Source organism: Protopterus annectens, chromosome 3.part1 (assembly GCF_019279795.1).
Source record: "Protopterus annectens isolate FY-2018-M chromosome 3.part1, PAN1.0, whole genome shotgun sequence".
Classification (NCBI taxonomy): domain Eukaryota; kingdom Metazoa; phylum Chordata; order Ceratodontiformes; family Protopteridae; genus Protopterus; species Protopterus annectens.
Window position 1 is genome coordinate 382,023,809 of NC_056732.1, and position 19,936 is coordinate 382,043,744.

A 19,936-nucleotide genomic window follows, 5' to 3' on the forward strand; every position below is an offset into this window, starting at 1 on the left:
AATGTACTTTTCTGTTTAACAATGTTATTTTTAATCAAGGAGTTTGTGTTTTAATGGACTGTTACAAAAATTAACTGTACTTTTACATGGGAGCACACCTTTTTCCAGTCAGTTTAAAAGTTGTTTAAAGTAGTTGAAAAATATTTTTTTCCTGTGGAAAAATTGTGTTTATTTCACCTTTTGAGACTGGAAAAGTGTTCAAACACAGTGCAAGTAAATGCTGTCATCTCTTCATTTACTGCGTTTTGTAAGAAAAAAATGGGTCATTTTGTGGAAATATTGTACTGTTATTTCTTATTTATTCTTTAAGTGTGTTGTTAGCCCCAGGAAGTGATGTAATGGTCTCTTCCTGATTGAGGTTATATATATATGTGTCTAAAACAAAAGTCATTCATTCTGATGAAGTCTTTTTATAGACAAAAGTGCTACATAAATAGTGGATATTTTAGAAAATTCTATTTGGAGGAGTGGTGTTGTTTCAGTGTGCGATTCTTGGAGGCCTTCTTTAGGGTTATTTTTAGGGCCAGGCCAGGCCCCCCCAGTCAGCAAAAGGCCTTAGACAGCTACCTAGGTGACCTTGTGTTGGATCCAGCCTTGTGTGTGGGTGATTATGTGTGTCTGTGTCTCTATGTATATGAGTGTGAGTCTGAATGTGTGTATATTTCTATGTATAAATGTGTTAGTCTGTCTGTGTTTCTGAATGTGTGTGTGTGTGTGTGTGTGTGTGTGTGTGTGTGTGTGTGTGTGTGTGTGTGTGTGTGTGTGTGTTTTATGTGTGAAGACATTAAAGAAATAACTTATATACTGGATGTAAAACAATTCTTCCTACAAAAATTACTTCTATTGCAATAAGTTTGATTAGGTGGAGAAAATGTTTTACCTCAAAAATATATTACAAAATATATAGCAATAAAAATATACAAATCTGTTTAACAGCTAGCACATTCTTTAACTGTAATATTGTCCTCCAGGGTGGGTGTTATAGAGGAAATAACAGAACTTCTAGGTGGAGAAGCCAAGTGCTGCAACCATGGGCAGTCTGTTATTTCTCCAATAATGCCCACCCTGTCAAGTATTATTGCTTTTTTAAAAATCTTCAAGAACATTATCTCAGACTTTGAACTACCATCTAAGAAAATCTTCTGTCCGGTTTGTTTTATTTCAGAAGTGAAAAGTAATATTTTCGTAATAACAGACACTGCTCACCCAGTTATAAATGGCATAGATTTGATGTGATATCCAATAATTTTCAACATACACTTGAAAGAAATGTGTAAGATTCGGGCAGAGATCAAAGTTCTGAGTTTAGTGTCATGCGATACAGCACTTCTCATAGAAAATTGTCATACTGATAAAGGCTGTAAAACAGTTATATCATAAAGACTTGGGTTTGATTCCTGAACATGTCAGCTACTTAACACTGTGTTTGACTATTCCTCCATTTTATATATATATATATATATATATATATATATATATATATATATATATATACACACACACACACACACACACACACACACACACACACACACACACACACATATATATATATATATATATATATACACACACACACACACACACACACACACATATATATATATATATATATACACACACACACACACACACACACGCACGCACACACACACACACACACACACACATATATATATATATATATATACACACACACACACACACACACACATGCATATATATATATATATATATATATATATCTATATATATATATACATATAGATATAGATATAGATATATACAGAACCATGCTCGACTTACAACATCTAAATGTTTCTTGTTGTTCTTACTCATTTAAGTAAAAATAAAACAAACCAAAATTCCTGTTTCTAAGCAACATAATTATTGTGGTTGATTATTTCCTGCAGCAGTCTTTATTTCTGAGCTGACAGCAGGAATGTGCTCTGCTGTAGTTCCATGGTAATAAGTGTGCTACACTTCACTGGCTCACCTGAAGAAAGAGCAGGAGGAATTTCCATCTGTAGTTGTAAGAAGAGCTGTAACAGATCTGAGCATAGTAAATAATTCAAATAAGCAGGGCTACCGGACTCCAGCTTTGTGGTGATAGGTTCAGTCTTGTTCTCTAAAGCAGGGGCTAACACTGCACACAGCCCCATCCACTTTGCCTAGTTGATATTGTTTGTTTTAGAATTAGTTGTCTGGTGTACTTTTGTTTCTAGTCTGAGAGGGGAAGGTGTGTCTTGTTTCCAAGGACAGTATGTGTCACTTAATAGTGTTGTTGTAAAAGTACATGCCTGCACTCTTGGATAGCAGTTACAATGACCAAAGCTTTCAGAAAACTGAAGTAGAATTTATCACTTTCTCTGTCTACAGGAAAACATGGAGAGTGAAGGACTGAAAGGCTTATCTTACTACTACCATGAAACACAAGGTGCAGACATCTTATCTCGCACCCTTGAGTCCACAGAACTACTGACACCTTTGCAGATAAATCAGCGTCCCACTGTATCTCAGGAAAGGTAGGACAACATATACTATGTTAAGAGATTCAAATGTAAAGGCTGAAATAATCTGAAGCCATTGTATCATTTGTTTCAGAAGCAGTTTGTGACTGATATGTATGACACCCACTTTGCAGTTCATCTGTTTGACATCTAAAGATTAAATTATTTTATTTATTTATTTATTTTCCATTTATTTTTCCGGGTTATTCCGACTGGACACAAGGTGACAGTTTTCAGCAGAGGCCTGGGGAGAAAAGCTCCAAATACATAGTAAATAATTATAAAAAAAAAATAAAAATAATAAAAACATTATATAAACATAGCTATTTTGTACAAAGATCATAGAACAGATAAAAGGAGTAATAAAGTTTTACAAATGATGCAGCATATAGTGGTTAGAATACTGAGAAATAAATTAAACAAGATATTATACAACAAATATTCAACTGCTTGAACATAAATTCAAAAAGAAATTATATAAAAAGACGTACATTATTTTGAAATACAACAATCAGATTCTATAGACCTCTGACAAAAACAAATGCCTTGGATATATTTAGCAGGAAATTGGTAGTTTTCCTTACTGATAATGTATTTTTGCTCACAGCTGAGAGACTTTAAAGTTGTAGTCCAACCCTGACTTGCACTGTGGAGTCACAGAAATGGTATGCTGCAACTACTTAAGCAGAAGGAGGTGTTTGTCCTTCTGCTTAGTAGATCTTTGTTACAGAGGCTATTAGTTAATGTATACCTTCATATCAGCCTTGACACAACATGGGAAGTTTGTTGGGGTTGGAGGGAGGAGTGCAGAGAGGGGCTGCATGCTACTAAATGCTTCCTAGCAGTATGCTGATGATGTTGACACTGCGTTTTAAATGTTATACTGTCCAGTTCTGAAGCCAAATCTGTTTCTTCTGTACTGAGCAGATTTACTTACTGAAGGGAGAAAGGCATTGAAGGTAATTTTAAGAATCAGTTTATGAATTATTTTGGAAGGTAATAAACTGAATGCGCTATGGGATTGCCAGCATAAGGTTAAAAGTAAAACCAGACTTAAGAAATGGAAGCAGAAAAGAAAATCTTAAAGCAGAGAAACAACAAGGTGTAAATAAGTAATATGTCAAAAGGTAACTCAATTTCCTGCATATAATGTTGTATTTATTTCATATAACAAGCACTGACTTTAACACTTCAATATAAATATTTTTTTTCTTTTGTCATCCCTGGACACCAGTGTAAATGTATTTATTTATTTGTATTTGTTTATCAGTAAATTCTGATTAGGCTTTAAAGACCCCTTTTCAGGAAAGGCCCGGTGGAGGGACATCCAGCAATGTACAGTACATGAAGAAATTTGCGTAAGAAGTACATTACAATGGCAATTTAAACATTACACTAAACATGAAGAAATGCATATGATAAGAACATTACATTGTAGTGAAATGTAAAATAACAACAACCTCAAAGGAGCAACAAATAAACTAGAAGAATGGATTAAGATAAGACAAAGAATAAAGCATGATGACAATGGCATAGAGAAAGCACCTGAGTATAGAAGTAAAAAACAGCCTTCATGGTTACAATGATAATAGAGGAAAGAAGTCACTGCAAGGCTCTGGAGTAGCAGTAACTGATGGTGCAGGAAGACAGAAAAAGACTGCCGATGATATAGGTTGAGGTGGTAACCGGAGGATTGCTTGATGGGCAAAATATATAGAGATGTAGTCAGAGATGGTTTATAAGGAACAGGAGGTTATATGAGATTATATACAGGGGTGTAGGAAATTGTTATGCTATAAATTACAATATAACTACTGGCGGATGTTATTGGTAAAATTGATAAGAAGCACATAGGAGGATAGGTGTTAGATGACATAATGTTCTGCAGTATGGAGACAGATACTGAGCCAGAAAGACTTCAGAAAAGATTTGAAGTTATCGAAAGACTGACTTTGTGTAACATAGATGAATATTTTGTTCAAGAGTTTAAAGGTGTAATTTGAGTAAATGGAATCCCCAAAAGAGTTCAAGACTTTGTGTATGTGTGTGTGTGTGTGTGTGTGTGTGTGTGTGCGTGTGTGTGTGTGTGTGTGTGTGTGTGTGTGTGTGTGTGTGTGTGTGTGTGTGTGTGTGTACTTAAGGCTGGGCATTTAATTGGTTGTTAAATAATTTTGAACACTGTTATTAGCTGGTATTGTTCAACTTGCTTTGGGAATTCCAGCTAGTTGAGCTTGGAGAGGGCTTTACAGTGATGTTCCCTTTTTGTCAAGGATGTAAGCAGCAATTCTGGCAATTTTATTGTAGCATCGTTATAGCTTTGAGATATGTGATGCTTGTAGGTGAGTAATACAGGAATGGTGTATAAGAGTTTTAGAAGAAGGTAGGCAGTTGCTTTAGTTTTGTGGCCTTGGTCAGAGAAGAAAGGTTTGACTTTATAAGGTAGTCCAAATTTCTGATGAGTCATCTTGATGGCTTGCTGAAAGTGGAGGTTAAAGTATAAGCCATTATCTATTGTGAGACCAGATGGTTTAGTGAATGGGGATGATTTATAATGCCATATTGTCTGCTAAGGTAACTGTAAAGAGTGTAGGGTTATTTTTGATGATTTTGGGAGTGAATAGCATTACCTTTGGTTTCTTTGGGTTCGGTAATAGATATGATACATGGAGCCAGGACTCAAAAGAAGAACATTCTTGGATATGGGTGAGGAGATTGGTAAAGTTGTAAATGAAGAGGAAAGTGTATCATCATTAGTGTGCTGTATAAACAGCATGTGGGAGCTACTTTATAGTTTCATAGGTACGTATTAGGCTAGCTGCCCTTGCAGGCCATTTTAAGACTAGCCAGTTTCCTTCTTTGTGCTTGAAATAGCCTATCCCATCTTGCTATAGATTGGCCTTACCTACTCCATGGTCACTAATTACATATTGCCACTAATAAGAATAACTTGAGTCATACCACAGATAATATGAGGGGACCCATGCATGGGATAAAACATTTAGGAGCTGCAGCTGTCCATTAGTAGCACAGTGGGCAGTCCTGGGGTACATTTTCTGTTTCCCATCCATAGATCTAAGTTGCACTTGAAAATGGACAGGAATGAACTTTGTTTTTATGTGGATGGGAGTCTGTTCGATAGCAGCGGTATCCTCTCAAAATATACTTGTCCCTTCAAACTGCTCTGTTGATGTTACAGAAGAGGTTTAAATTCCTAGACCAAGTATTTCCGATGCCATTTGAATTGCTGTTGTGCAGTAAATCAATCAGTAACGAGTCAGAGGATACCTTGTATGCCAGACACAAGTCACCTTAAGCAGTCTGTCGGATACTGAGCATACTGACAGGGCTTTGAGTGGGTCCATGTAGGACATGTTGTTTAGACCTTGTATCCTTTTAGTATGATATCTTTGAGGGCATTCCAGTTGTTGAATGTGTCTGGACAGATAGATGCCAAAGGGGCATTACATTCAATGACTGGCCTAATGAGGTCTGAGTAAAGGGAAACAATGACATTTCTAGATCTAGGCACAATCCCTTTGTTTATAAGCTGTGCAATATAGAACGACTTTTTTAAAACAATAGACACATGGTGGTCAAAAGTTAGGCCACTGCCCACATAATTTCCCAAATCCCATGCAACTGGGTCAAATCTTAGGCATGTATTGTCAATGGGGTAGTCCCTTAGGGTAGATGACTTCCCAAAGGATACAATAATGTATTTTTTGGCAATTAGGTTCAGACCATGATTTTGACACCAGTTATTTATTTGGGACAAACCTTCCTGCAGGATGGCTAAGTCATTTGGAGATTCAGTGACTGCTCCTAGTTCGCAGTCATCTGCAAACTTAGTCAGCCATGTCATTGGTAAAAACATTAAACAATAGGGGACCTAGTATAGATTCAATGTATGACTCTAGCAAATAAGGATAGGTAGAGAGATGTGGCATCTTGCCATGTGACACATTGTTGTCTATAGTAAGACAGCTATTGAATGAAGATATGGTTTGGTTAGATAGTCCTAGTGAGTGGAGTTTGATTAGCAGCTTGATGTGAGAGGCAGTGTTGAATTCCTTCTGAGAGGTCCAAACAGACAAAAGCTACTTAGATTACTTGTGTTTCTAAATTGATATATGATATTTAAAAATGCTGGTAAGGCAGTGTCTCAGTGTTGTGATGTAGTTGGAAATCATGCTGGCTACTTAAAAGAAGACTACTGGTAAGTAGATTTTGGAGATGCTGGAGCAGGTGACAGTGCACGCATTTTTTTCAGCATGTTAGAAATGAAGAATACAATTACATTACGTCAGCAGTTGGATAGTTCCACAGACTTGCCCCTTAATGTAAAGGAAAGACAATGATGTGTTTCCATATACTTGGAACATATGATTCTGGGGTGATATTTTTATCAGAAGGAAGACAGGATAACCTATGGTTTTGGCTGTAAGTCTAAGATAGTGAGGTGGCAAGTTATCTACAGCTGATAAGGTGGGTTTCAATTTAAAGCATTACCCTTTTATGGTTGCAGTGGTTACAAGTATGAAAGAGAATGTAGATGGAGTTGTGTTGTTATGTGTTGATGGGGGAGCGGAGGAGTAGATGGCATCAGAGTAGAAAGGGAAGCTGCTGCAGAGATGGTGAGTACTGCATTCAGCTTTCTTGCTTTTGTTGTTTCTGAGGGGAGTGGGGTGGGTTGAGGTAACTTGACTGTGTAAAAAGGTGGCTTACAGATTCACAGAAATATTTTGGGAAGTTGGAGAAAGATAAAGAGAGAGAAAGAGAGAGAGAAAGGTGATGAAAAGGATGGGAAAGGGAGAAGGACAAAAAGGCAAATGAGAAAGAAAGAACAGAGAGGGAGAGAGACAAAATGGTGACTGAGAGAGAAAGAAAAGGGAGTGACAAAGACAAAATGGTGAGTGAGAGTGAAATTACTACAGTAAGATAATAGGAGAAGGAAACAGGACTAAGACTAGGAGGAGGAGGAGGATAGCAGAGAGAGAGAGAGAAGGAAATAGAGGCTGATAGCCCAGAAGACAGGGTCATTCTGTTGTCTTGAAGCTTTATATATCCTTACAGATAATTGCAGCAGACACAGTCTGAAAAAAGAAGCAGTGCATCATGGGAAGAGTAGAGGAGCTTGAACATCTAGGAGAGTTAGTTAAATGTTGTCGAAGAAAATATGCCTTTGGTGACTAGACCAAAATATTATATTATGTGAACAGAGGTTCATGTAGGTCTATCATTACAGCTACTACGTAACTTTAATTTTTTCTGGAAACACACCAGTGTTTGTCAGTACTTCGGCAAGTCTGTTCTATGCAAACATTGCTATTCAGTCTGCCTTCCTTCATGTAATATGATTCATTGATCTGTGTTATGTCAAATGACATTGCATGCTAGAAAAAACACAAGCCCTCTTAGGTCTGATGAAGCAGTTCTCAATCCATGAAGTGCTTACCTGTTCTTTTTATTTGTTGCTGTTTCATCTTTGAAGCTGTGTGCTGTTTTATTATTTTGTCATTATTAAAAGTGTGCTTTTATAGTTGTGTTGGTTGCTGAACTTTGTTTTTTATATTTACATTTATGGAAAATGTAGGCAATGGAGAAACAAGGTTATAGAAAGGTTGTGACATTGGAAGCAGACAGTGTAGGACTGAAATTTGTGTTGTGTTGAATTGAGAAGTAAGAATGGGGGTAAAGAGATGATGTGTGTTTCAGCAGGTGAAAAGAGGATAAGTAGTTATATAACAGTGTTCAGTAGATAGTGAAAATTATCCAAGAAAATCAAATAAGTGACAAGGCTTTGAGTTTTCAAGGTAGGGGATAGCACTCAGTCTGACATCTTTTGGCAAGTTTATTTGGCAAAACAAAGTTGTAGGGAGTTCCATATCTTGGCCAATATAGAGCAAGTATTCTTATAAGCTGTGTAAGGGTTTAATTTTTGCAAGAAATTTGATAGAAGAATGAAGAGTGTATGAGCGATTGTACCATTCTAAAAGAGTGTTGAGCGAGGGACAAACATTTGGTAGGCAGAGGATTTTGTGTGCTGTCTTTAACTGATTAAGTCTAACGAGAATGGGGAAATTGAGTTTTCTGAGAGATATGCAGGGGAGGTCAGTGTCAAAATTTCCAGTTTTGTTGTGCGATTGTTCAGGTTTTTTTAGCAGCGTTGTTTGGAGGTCGATATAAATTGGGGTGGTATGTGTCAAACAGGGAAGAATGCATGCAATAGCTGTGTCCTTCAGAACAAATTCAGACAAGCACTTTTTGTATCTATGTAGCATGTCTTGTCAATTGTATTTTTGTTGGGGGGGTGGTACTTGTTAGATGTACGAAACAAATTTTAGATTTTAAATTGTAATTCAGAATAATTTGTGTAATTGACCAGTTCAGTGATGGGGCCATCGCATGACTGTACGGAGAGAGGATGTATAATAAGGATGCATTCTTAGAACCAAATAACTTGTCAAGAGAATTCCAACATGGCTTTAGGAAAAAAGATCTACTATTTTCTATAGCTTTGCTTACATTATTAAATGAAATCTAATTAGCTTTAGGTTCTGACCAAATGTTTGGTCACATTTATAAACCAGTCAAAAGCTTTCAAGAGCACTGAGCACAAACATTGATAACAGTAACATTGCACAGTAGAATTGGTCACCATTTAGGAAGGGTCTTAAGTAGCTGATAAGTAAGTAAGTAGTGGTTGGTGGCAGTGATTACTACCATTTAGTCTGGGCAGAAGGGGGAATAGCTAGTGAACCTGTGCCAGCCTTCCCCAGGAGTGTTTGTGTGTTTGCAAATAAATCAAATCTCAAACTGTGTGTGTGTGTGTGTGTGCGTGTGTGTGTGTGTGTGTGTGTGTGTGTGTGTGTGTGTGTGTGTGTGTGTGTGTGTGTGTGTGTGTGTGTGTGTGAGCTAGATGGGCAGTGACACAAAGCACTGGTTGGAGAGAGAGGGTGCTGGAGGTTTTGGCTTGACCACTCGGCTGAGATGTGAACCCTATAGCTGTGCCGGTGGGAAGTCTTATTGGGGATCTGGAGAGAAAGAGAGAAACCTGTGCCAGATTGACTGTGATTTCTGTGTGCTGTTAAGGGAAATTGTACTTTACTGTGTGTGTACTTGTCATCCTCCCAATGTGCATGTCTCTCACTGGTGTTAGTGGTGAGGATTGAGGCTCCTTGAGTACTGTGCCAGTGCAGTGGTGGGATATCCACATCAAATATTAATTGGTTGATAGTGGTGAGATAGCCAGATCACATATTAATTGGTAGTGGTGTGGACATTGAATTTCTGTAGTTTCTGTACAGTGGTCACTGAAGGTGTTTTTGTACTCTAAATCAGCCATGCAGTGAACATTTAGAGTTCAGATCACAATTGTTTTATTTCTTTTGTTAACTTAGTTAGTCAGGGAGAGCAAGCAATCATGACAGCAGAGGAGTATGGCAAGCTGACATTGAGTCAGTTGGCTGAGATGTGCCAGGCTAAAGGACTGGTATATGGAAACCTGACTAAAGCAGACATGACTGCAGCTTTAGTCACAGCTGTATCAGAGAATAGCAACCAGGAGGATGATTAGACTAGCCATGGAGATGTACAACACTCAGAGAATTGACAGCTCAACCTCTTTACAGAGGACTTAAAAATCTGTCTGGAGATAAAGAAACTTGAGTTGGAGGCCAAGGGTTTGGAAATTGAAGCAGCAGAAAGACTGAGGCATCTAGAGACTGAGGAAAATGAGAAACAGTGATGTCTGCAGGCTGAGGAGAATGAGAAACTGCTATGCCTGGAAGCTGAGGAGAAGGCGAGGCACAGGCAACATGAAAAGGAGATACTGACTCTTCACCAGAGTCATGGAGGTAATGAGGAAGGGAGTAACTGGACCCCAGAAGCACAAAAGGTCAGTAAATTCCTTCCACAATTTACAGAGGGGGATAATTTTGATAGTTTAATTTATATGTTTGCAAGAGTATGTAAACAGTATGATGTTGACCAAGGGCTTTGGGTGGTTCCAGACCCCTTTACCCCATGGTAAAGCTGTAAATGTTCTATCCAAACTGTCTGATCATGACTTTTTAAATTATAATGTTGTAAAGAACTGTTTGCTAGAATTTTTTAAGCCAACACCTGAAGCTTATAGGAAAAGTTTTGCGAGCACAGACACAAGACAGATGAAAGTGTCTGTGAATATGTTGCTGAACTAAGCACTTATTTTCATAGATGGGTATGTGGATGTCAGGTCACCACTTTTGAAGGGCTGGCAGACTGCTGGCAGATTACTGGTGAGGGAACAAGCCCTTAGCAATTTGCCTGAGGACATGACGATCTGGTTAGCTGATAGACAATGTCTTACTGTAGATGAGTTAGGGAAGAAGGGAGACCTATACCTAGCAAGCAGGGCATCACTGTATAGGAAAGGGACACCCGGTGCTGCTCATGGCTCTAAGGGAACCCATGGTGGACCAGACTGCCCCAATAGAATCTGACAGTAGCAGGGGAAGCCACTAGTCCAAGTACACATCCAGGACCTAGGGTTAAATGTTTTGAATGCAACCAGTGGGGCCATGTAGCATATAGATGTCCATGGAGGCAAGGTAGGGAACAAAAGGTGAGGGAGCCAGTAAGTGGGAATGGCAAAATGCCAACAGTAGGTTATCTTGCGACAAGAAGGGTGCCAAACTACCACAATAGGTTATATTTTATCTTAGTGAATGGCAAAGAGACTATTGCTAAGAGAGACACAGCCTCTGACATAACCATTATGAAGCCTGCAATGGTTACAGAGGAGCACTACTTGTCTGGGCAGACTACTCTAGTCAGAGCTTTAGGAGGGACCCCATTCCAAATACCTTTGGCTAGGATTCACCTTGACTGGGAGGGTGGAAAAGAAAGCCAGCAAGTAGGTGTGTTTGAGGATATCCCTGCAGATGTCCTGATAGGGAATGATTTTGATAATGCAGTACCTTGTGTTCATACAGTTACATGCAGTCAGTCTTGGAGACAAGCATGTGGGTCTGGTAGCCTGGGGGAGACCCAGACAGACTGCACACTGGCAGCCAGGACTGGTGATGTGGTTACTTCAGGGAGGGAGCTACCCTGTAGCAGTGAGACTGAAGGTGAGCCACAGCTGCTTGTTGGTACTGTTGTTCCCTTGGACACAGTGACTGCAAGGGCAGAGGTGAGTCACCGCTGTCAGAGGATATCAGACTTCCTGTGGAAGGGGACCTGGGAAGGGTTACAAAGAGAGAAGTTGAGACAGGCTCAGCTCTCAAGCCCTACATTACAAGGGCTGAGGCAGGTAGCTAGTGAGGCACCTGATTCTCAAGGGAAGGGGGAATCTCTACACTGGGACAAAGGGTTACTGTATAGAGAGTGGATCCCTGAGGGAGGACTAGAGGGTGAGAGAATACAGCAGTTAGTAGTGCCTAGAGCCTATGTCTGGCACTTCTAGCCATAGCCCATGATATTCCCTTTGCAGGTCATATGGGCATAAAACGTACAAAAAGATGTATTATGCAGAACTTTTATTGCCTGGGATTTCCAGAAATGTAACAGGATACTGCAGGACCTGTGAGCAGTGCCAAAAGGTAGGCAAGGCAGGAGACAAGATGAAAGCTCCTTCGATGCCTTTGTCTGTGACTGAGGAGCCATAACAGAGGGTAGCTATGGATATTGTGGGGCCTCTGACTACCGCAAGTTCCACAGGAAAAAAGTATATCCTACTGGTAGTAGTTTATGCTACAAGATACCCTGAGGCAGTGGCTTTGTCCTCTATGCTCGAGTCCATGCTGTGGGCATTTGCAGACCAGTTTAAGAGGAAGTGGGACAAATATTTGCTCCATCTCTTGTTTGCTTACAGAGGGGTTCCCCAGGAATCCACAGGTTTTCACCCTTTGAGTTGTATGGGCATAGGGTGAGGGGGGCCTCTAGATTTAATTTAAGATGAGTGGGTGGATGAGTGTGAATCCCACAAGGAGTCTGTTGTGGCATATGTCCTAAATCTCAGGACAAGGATTGGGGAACTTATGGGCTTGGCCCAGGAGAACCTGGCAGAAGCCCAACAGCAGAAAAAGGTCTGGTATAAGAGGAAGGCTTGAGCTAGAGAGTATGCTGTAGGGCAGCAGGTAATGGTTCTTGTTCCTGTCAGACACAACAAGCTGCAGGAAGCTTGGGAGGGACCCTACATTGTGGTAAGGAAGGTCAGTGATGCTATCTACATAGTGGAACAGTTAGGCAGGAGGCAGGAGCGCACATTGTACCATGTTAACATGATGAAAATTAACATGATAGGGAGGCCCTTGTGCTGAGTATTTTCAGTGGATTACAGGAGGAGTCTGAGGAAGATCTGGTGCCTGATCTCCTCAGTGAGGCTCAGACTGACACCTCAGTGGAAGGGGTAGCAATTTCCCAGCAGCTATCTCCTACCCAAGTTCGAGAAATCTGAGCAGTGTTACAGGAGTTTGGGGACATGTTTACTGGGAAACCAGGATGCACTCACCTGATACAGCACCAGGTGGATACAGAACACCAAAGGCCTATTAAGCAGGCGCCTTATAGGGTGCCTGAGAGAGTCAATTACACTCTGAGGGAGGAGATACAGAAAATGTTGGAACTAGGGATAATTCAGGAATCCAGCAGTCCCTGGGCCTCCCCAGTGGTGCTGGTACCAAAGAAGGATGGTAGCACCAGGTACTGTGTGGACTACAGGAAATTAAATAGTCACACAGAGTCAGATGCTTACCCCATGCCTAGGACAGATGAAGCCCTAGAGCAGCTGGGTGGGGATAAGTATCTTACTACCATTGTTCTTACCTAGGGTTACTGGCAGGTGCCCTTGACTCCCAGAGCTAGAGAGAGGTCAGCCTTTGTGACTCCTTTTGGCTTGTATGAGTTCACAAAGATACCCTTTGGGATGAAGAATGCCCCAGCGACTTTCCAAAGGCTGGTAGATAATATCCTAGCAGGAGCAGGAGGGTTTGCCCTTACTTACCTAGATGATATTGCCATCTACAGCCATTCCTGACAAGAGCACCTTCAACATGTCAGGGAGGTGCTGAGCAGACTACAGAAGGCAGGGTTGACCATTAAGCCCAGCAAATACCAGGTGGGTAAAGCAGAGGACTCCTACCTGGGACATAGAGTGGGGAGTGGTAAGATGAGGCCAGAACCTGCCAAACTGTAAGCCATTCAGGCATGGCCTGCACCTGTTACCAAAAAGCAGGTGAGGGCATTTTTAGGGACTGCAGGGTACTACAGAAAGTTTGTCTCCAGTAGTAGTACCATAGCTGCTCTCCTCACACCTCACAGACCTGACAAGGGGAAAACAGTCCAGATAAGGTAGTGTGGACCACAGCATGTCAGCAGGCATTCCAGAAGCTTAAAGAAGCTTTGGGAGGACCCTCCGTGTTAGCCAGTCCAGATTACAGTAAATAATTTGTTGTGCAGGTGGATGCTTCGAACCATCTGGTGGGGCTGTACTTAGCCAGATTTCTTCAGAGGGAGATGAGCACCCAGTTGTTTATCTCAGTCATAGGCTCCAACCCAGGGAGGAATGCTATGCAGCTGTAGAAAAGGAATGTCTAGCCATAGTGTGAGCACTGCAGAAATTTCAGCCTTATCTGCATGGAAGGAAATTCCCTGTAGTTATAGATCACAATCTGCTAACATGAAGAACCAGTCCAAGAATAAAAAACTGTAACTCCAGAAAGGTGTTGCTCAGAACCACAAAACACGCACAGAATACCAAAATAGATTTTAATTAAGCGCTTTTGTCAATAACAGACTTCTTCAGAATCATAAAAAACAGATAAAATTTATTTTTAAAGCCACCTCTGACAATTCATTGGTCAAGAAGTAAATTAAAAAATAAATTAAATGATGACATCATTTCCCCTAACCATTTTTGAATGTAAAAAACATACAGCATAAACCAACTAATGAAAGACAGAAATATATCAATATAAATATATATGTACATAGACAATGTCTTTTTTGTAAAAAAATATGTATGCATGTAAAAATATATAAAAAGTTATTATATGTATATTATCTATTTGCAACCACATCAAGAATATTAAAAGCAATACATAGACTTTAACCTTAATAAAGAACTGATAGACAGCCTGTCATTGAGCCCAGACATTTGACAGACATTAGTTCTAATCTGCCACTTTAGCTCCAAAAATTCAAGGAATTCATCAAGTGGTTCCCCCAAGAACCCAGGTCAACATGGTCTATTGCACCAAATTTGAAAGAATGTGTGGGAAACATCCTAATATCCTTATAAAGTGCATTGCTCTTGTTCTGCTGTTTTATATCATATAAATGCTGGTAAATTCTCTGTTTGAGAGCTCTCTTGGTTTTACCTATATAAAAACCATCACATGAGTCACATAATGCGATGTAAACTACTCCTTTAGAGTAGCAATAGTACTTTTTCCGGGGTAAAATAGACCCAAACCCTTTTCCTACCAATCTGACTAATAATAATGAAGGGGCATTGTGCACGTCTCCCTAAAGTTACCAAAGTCGCTTGATTTTCATACTTTTTTCTCAACCAGTCCCTTCAGGGAGATGTCCTTTTGGTACACGATTAAGGGTTGTCCACCTACTCTATTGACCACATCACTATCTAGATTGAAAATGGACCAGAATTTAGATATGACCTGTTTGATGTAAAAAAAAATGTAGCATGTAGGGAAGAGTTAAAGCCATGTTAAATCTGCTCTGCCCAACCAGGTCAGTCTCATCCATTTTGAGTACACAGGTGGACAACACAACTATGTAAGTCCCCTGTTCCCTTTTTGTTATGACCTTTTCAGCTATACTGCTGATGAAAATGATGGGGTATCCCCTTCTCTCCAACATTTCTTGCAATGTACCACATTCTATCAGAAAGTCAGTGTCATTGGATACCATTCTGGCCAGCCTAACATATTGCCCCTTAACTAAAGATTTCTTTTGGTGTAGGGAATGCCAGCTCTGAAAATGTAGCAAAGAATTAGAATAAATGGGCTTCCTGTACAGATGGGAGGGGAATACTTTCCTGTCATAGTCCTTCTTGATCGCAATGTCAAGATAGTGTAGAAAATTGTTGTCTCTGGCCATGGTAAATTTCAGAAATTCAGTGGTATTATTGATGTAAGTGAAAAATCTGTCCAGATCATTCTCACTACCTTTCCAAAAAAGAAAGGACTAGATCATCTAAGTATCTGCCATACAGTGCCCACATATCTCTAAAATCAGAGTCTAAGATGTAAAAATCCTCCCACTGGGCAAGGACAATGTTAGCAAAGGCAGGGGTACAACAAGCACCCAGGGTGACACCCCATATCTGCTTAAAAATCTGCCCCTCAAAAATGATGAAATTGTTGTCAAGAACTAATTCCATACAAGAAAGGAGTGTTAGTATGGTATTATGGTCCATGCTGGTGTTAAAGCAAAGATAATCGTAAAACCATTCAAGACAATAATCATGGGGGATTACTGAAAAAGGTCTCAGATATCAATGGTAACTGTAATTAAGTTGTCTGCATGCATTTCTGGCTTAATTTTCCCCAAGAAATCCCATGAGTCCTTAATCACCCATTGTCTATCATCCAACACATGCTTCACCTTGCTATCAATAAATTTGGCTAGGCAAAAAGTCTTTGATGCGTTCGTGTCCCCGATTGGACGTAAAGGTGGATTGACAATGGATTTGTGGACCTTCAGGATTCCAAAAATAGTGGGAATCCTTGGGTGGTTGAAGTCAAGAAACTCACAGAGGTCAAGACTAATTTGGCCATTGAGAAGTAGTTCTTCTATTGTCAAGTCAATGTTCCTATAAGCTATATTCAGCTCATTTCTGGACACTTTGATGTATGTATCACTATAAAGCAACTCAAAGATTTTTTTCACTGTAAACGTCACTGTTCCTTACAACCAACCCCCCACTTTCGTCTGGTTTCATAAGTCTTAAATCACCTCTATCCAAAATACCCTGTAATAACGCTCTTTCAGCCTGGGTGAAGTTGGATGTGTCATGTTGCCTATCTTTCCTCAGGACTACCCTGATCTCTAACTCACACAGTAGCTCAAACATTTGCACCATAGGATGTACTGGGGGGATAAATGAACTAGGTCTAGATAACTGTCCTGGGTTCATACTCAAAGTTCCATCAGAGAAATGCAAAGCAAGGTTCAACTTTCTACAAAACATTTTTAACTGTAAAATTGTATCTACTGCGTTAGCTTTCCTTGCTGGCACAAAATTAAAACCTTTAGAAAACAATTCAGCCCATTCAGAACTCACATTAACCTGACTGTAATTTTATACAGTAAAATCACCAGTAAGATTCTTAACAATAGTGAAACCATCATTGTTATCATCAACACCATCAAAGCGTATCTCTGGTAGGATCCCCTTCTCGCCCTCCATTGACCCTGACGAGATTGGTGACCAGGCCTCCAGTTCATTTGGCCCTGGTTGTTCTGGTTCCGTATTCTCTCTGATCTCCTCAGGGGTGGTGGATCTAAAGGAATATTTCTAGAATTACCATTGAAATCATCACATTCAGTGTCATTGCTGAAATCAGTGTAGGAGTTACTATTAAAGTAAGAAGCTTGTTGCCCCATTGGAGGGTCGGGGTAGGCCCTACTGGCCTCATAATCATTTTTGTCCCTTAAAAGCTTATTTTCTTTTCTAGTTTTTAATTTCTGTAACTCTATATCAACAAGCTTAAAAGTATAAAAAAATTCATTCTTCATTTGGTCAAACAATAAATCATTTTTAATACTAACTTCTAGCCTGTTGATGTCCCTTAATAGCATTGCCATTTTTTTGTTGCTATCAATCATAAGTTAATGTAAAAGCTCACAGCCCTGATTATTAAAAAGCTTTATAAGGTCTTGGTGCAGCTGCGAGTCTTTGATGAGTCCGGTTGGGTATTTTTAACATTTCTCAAGGGTCACTTGAAAAACTCGCTTGAGTTCTCAGGGGGGAAAGAATTGTGAAGACTTCCAGCCCAGCTAGATAGAATTTTGTAAATAATCCTATATAATTTGTAAATATTAATAGGATCTGCAGGCTTGTTTTACAAATGAATGAAGTTTGTTCCTGTGTTTCTTAACTTATATGTTTTTAAGAACATTCTGAAATTTCATTATGTTAAAAATGTTTGATACCGGTGAATCTGTGCAATATTGTCATGTAAACCATGAATGATGATACTCTTTGTATTTTTGTAATTATGTGTTTTTGCCAAAAGTTATCAAATGAAATAACATTTAGATTTGATTTGATTAGGTCTTGGGGATATTTATTCATGTATAGAGATCAGAAAGTGTTCAAGAAGCTCCAAAAGGAGTCAATCATTACCAGTTCACATCCTTGTCCTGATGGACTTCTGGTTCTCATATTGAGCTAATTGCTAACACTTCACAAGAATTCCTGACTAAAACAAATTCTGATATTTCTGTCATATATTATTAACTTTCATCCATTTCTGTCCAAAATAAACTAATTATCAAACATCATCAAAGTCATCAGGAAAATGAAAGAAGTGATCTATAAATAATTTATTACCCACAAATGGATTCTACTGACAGCAGTTTTATTTTATATTCATTTTTTTCATTTAAATGGATAGTGAACTTATCTCTTAGTCTCATTCAACCATGACCCAGGCCAATTGACAAAGGTAGAAATCTATAGCAATACACACCTGAAATTGTATAAGAGATTGCAAAGCATATATATGAAAGTATATATGAAACTGCACTGCATATATGAGGAACTGCAATACATACATGTAAAGCATACATGTGGAAGTATATATGAAACTGCATTGCATAAATAAGGAACTGTATATATACAAAAGAAAATATACAATAAATTTCACTGCCTACAAGAGAAACTGCAGTACACTGATTTTGTAGTTCATGCACTCTGGGAAACAATAATTGTGTTTTGAAATATAACACTGTTAAGCTATGAGAAATTAACACCAGAATAGTTGTAGTGAATAAATCAGTTATTCTGATACCATCATTTTATAGGTTGGATTTACTAATCTTTCGTGCAGGACTCCGGTTACAGCTTCTTATACTCTTTTAGCTTCTAGATTGCTTAACCTGTTTAGGCATAGCTTAAACTCACGCAAACAGGCTGAAACCTGCTTACTGCTGCTTAAAAGTGCCCACTCCCGCTTACCCCCGTGCTAAATTCTTTAAAAGAAAAGAAAAAAGGGTTGATAGGAAAGTGGTGAAAAAGGGGCAAGACAGTCGGGAAAATAGCTAGGCATGTGCAGAGAGGGTGTAGGAAAGGTCCATAGTTACCCATTTTTCTACAGCAACAGTTGTGCATATGCACTGAATTTGGAGGTAGATTTGGACTCTCAAACCCCTGGGAGAGGGGTGAGGACAACATAAATTTGTTGTGATGCCAATTAGACTAGATTACATGTGTCCAATGGACAAGTGCGAAATGGACAGCTATGTATGGGGTGAGATTTTTTTTTTGTGGGAACAGATTGCCCCTTTTTTTTTTCAGGTGAGAGTGGGATGTTGGGGATGGGTAGTAGGTATATTTGGGAGGTAGGTTGGGTAGGTTAACAGACAAGACAAACAAAATGCATACAGGGGTGGTATATGACACTTGGGGGGTAAACACCTTAGACGGGGAGGGGTGTTTGGAAGTCGCAAGCCCATGAGCCGCCAAATGGAAACAGTGGGACTGAGGTCCCCACCCATGGGCAGTCACCCAAAGGTGGCTGTGCTGAGGGCTGTGTAGGAGGGGCAGGCTCACCCTCTAATTGCACCACTCGGCCCTCAAGCTGGCGTAGCTGGTCTCGAAACTCCAGATCAAGCTCCTTATGCACCACGGCCCAGACATGTCGACGGGTGACAGGTTCCTCTCCGAGCACGCTCACGGGGGGGGGGGCGAGCCCCATCCCCTGCAGCGGTTCCACCCAAAGTTGGCACAGGGCCAATGGAGGAGGAGGTCCCAGGCTGGGCCCCAGATGTGCTAGTGCCCAGTGCCATGGCCAGCTGAGGTGGGACAGATGGGTCCACTGGGACCAGCCTTCCCGTACGAGCTATGCTGTAACAGGTTTATGACAGATATGGGTTAGTAATAGTCAACAGCATTCAGGATTAGTTATAACAGCATGCATAGGTATTCCCATTAACCCAAAACACCAGATTTAAAACAGTTGCAGAGCAAGCAGAACACATGCATATATGGAACAACAGTGGGCATTACAACAGCATGCAGGGTTCATTGATGGCAACAGGCCACCAATATGGGTGTATTTTAACATGGCACATGCATAGAAACAAATGTGAATATTTATAAACCATTGGAACATATGTCCCAAAAAAAGTTAGGAGTGTACGCATACCGAATGAGGTGTATCATTGGGTTATTTTTGCACATATGGTAGGGGTGA

General features: G+C 39.8%; 1 protein-coding gene across 1 annotated transcript in view; it reads left to right on the forward strand.

Moving 5' to 3' along the window:
* Nucleotides 1-2,125: 2,125 nt before the first annotated feature.
* The window catches only part of CCHR3.PART1H7orf31 (chromosome chr3.part1 C7orf31 homolog), a 559,004-nt gene continuing 541,193 nt past the window's right edge, over nucleotides 2,126-19,936 (forward strand). Inside the window, exon 1 of the mRNA XM_044066850.1 lies at nucleotides 2,126-2,525. Coding sequence (XP_043922785.1) covers nucleotides 2,386-2,525 — 140 coding nt within the window. The 5' untranslated portion in view covers nucleotides 2,126-2,385. The remainder of the gene's footprint in view (nucleotides 2,526-19,936) is intronic.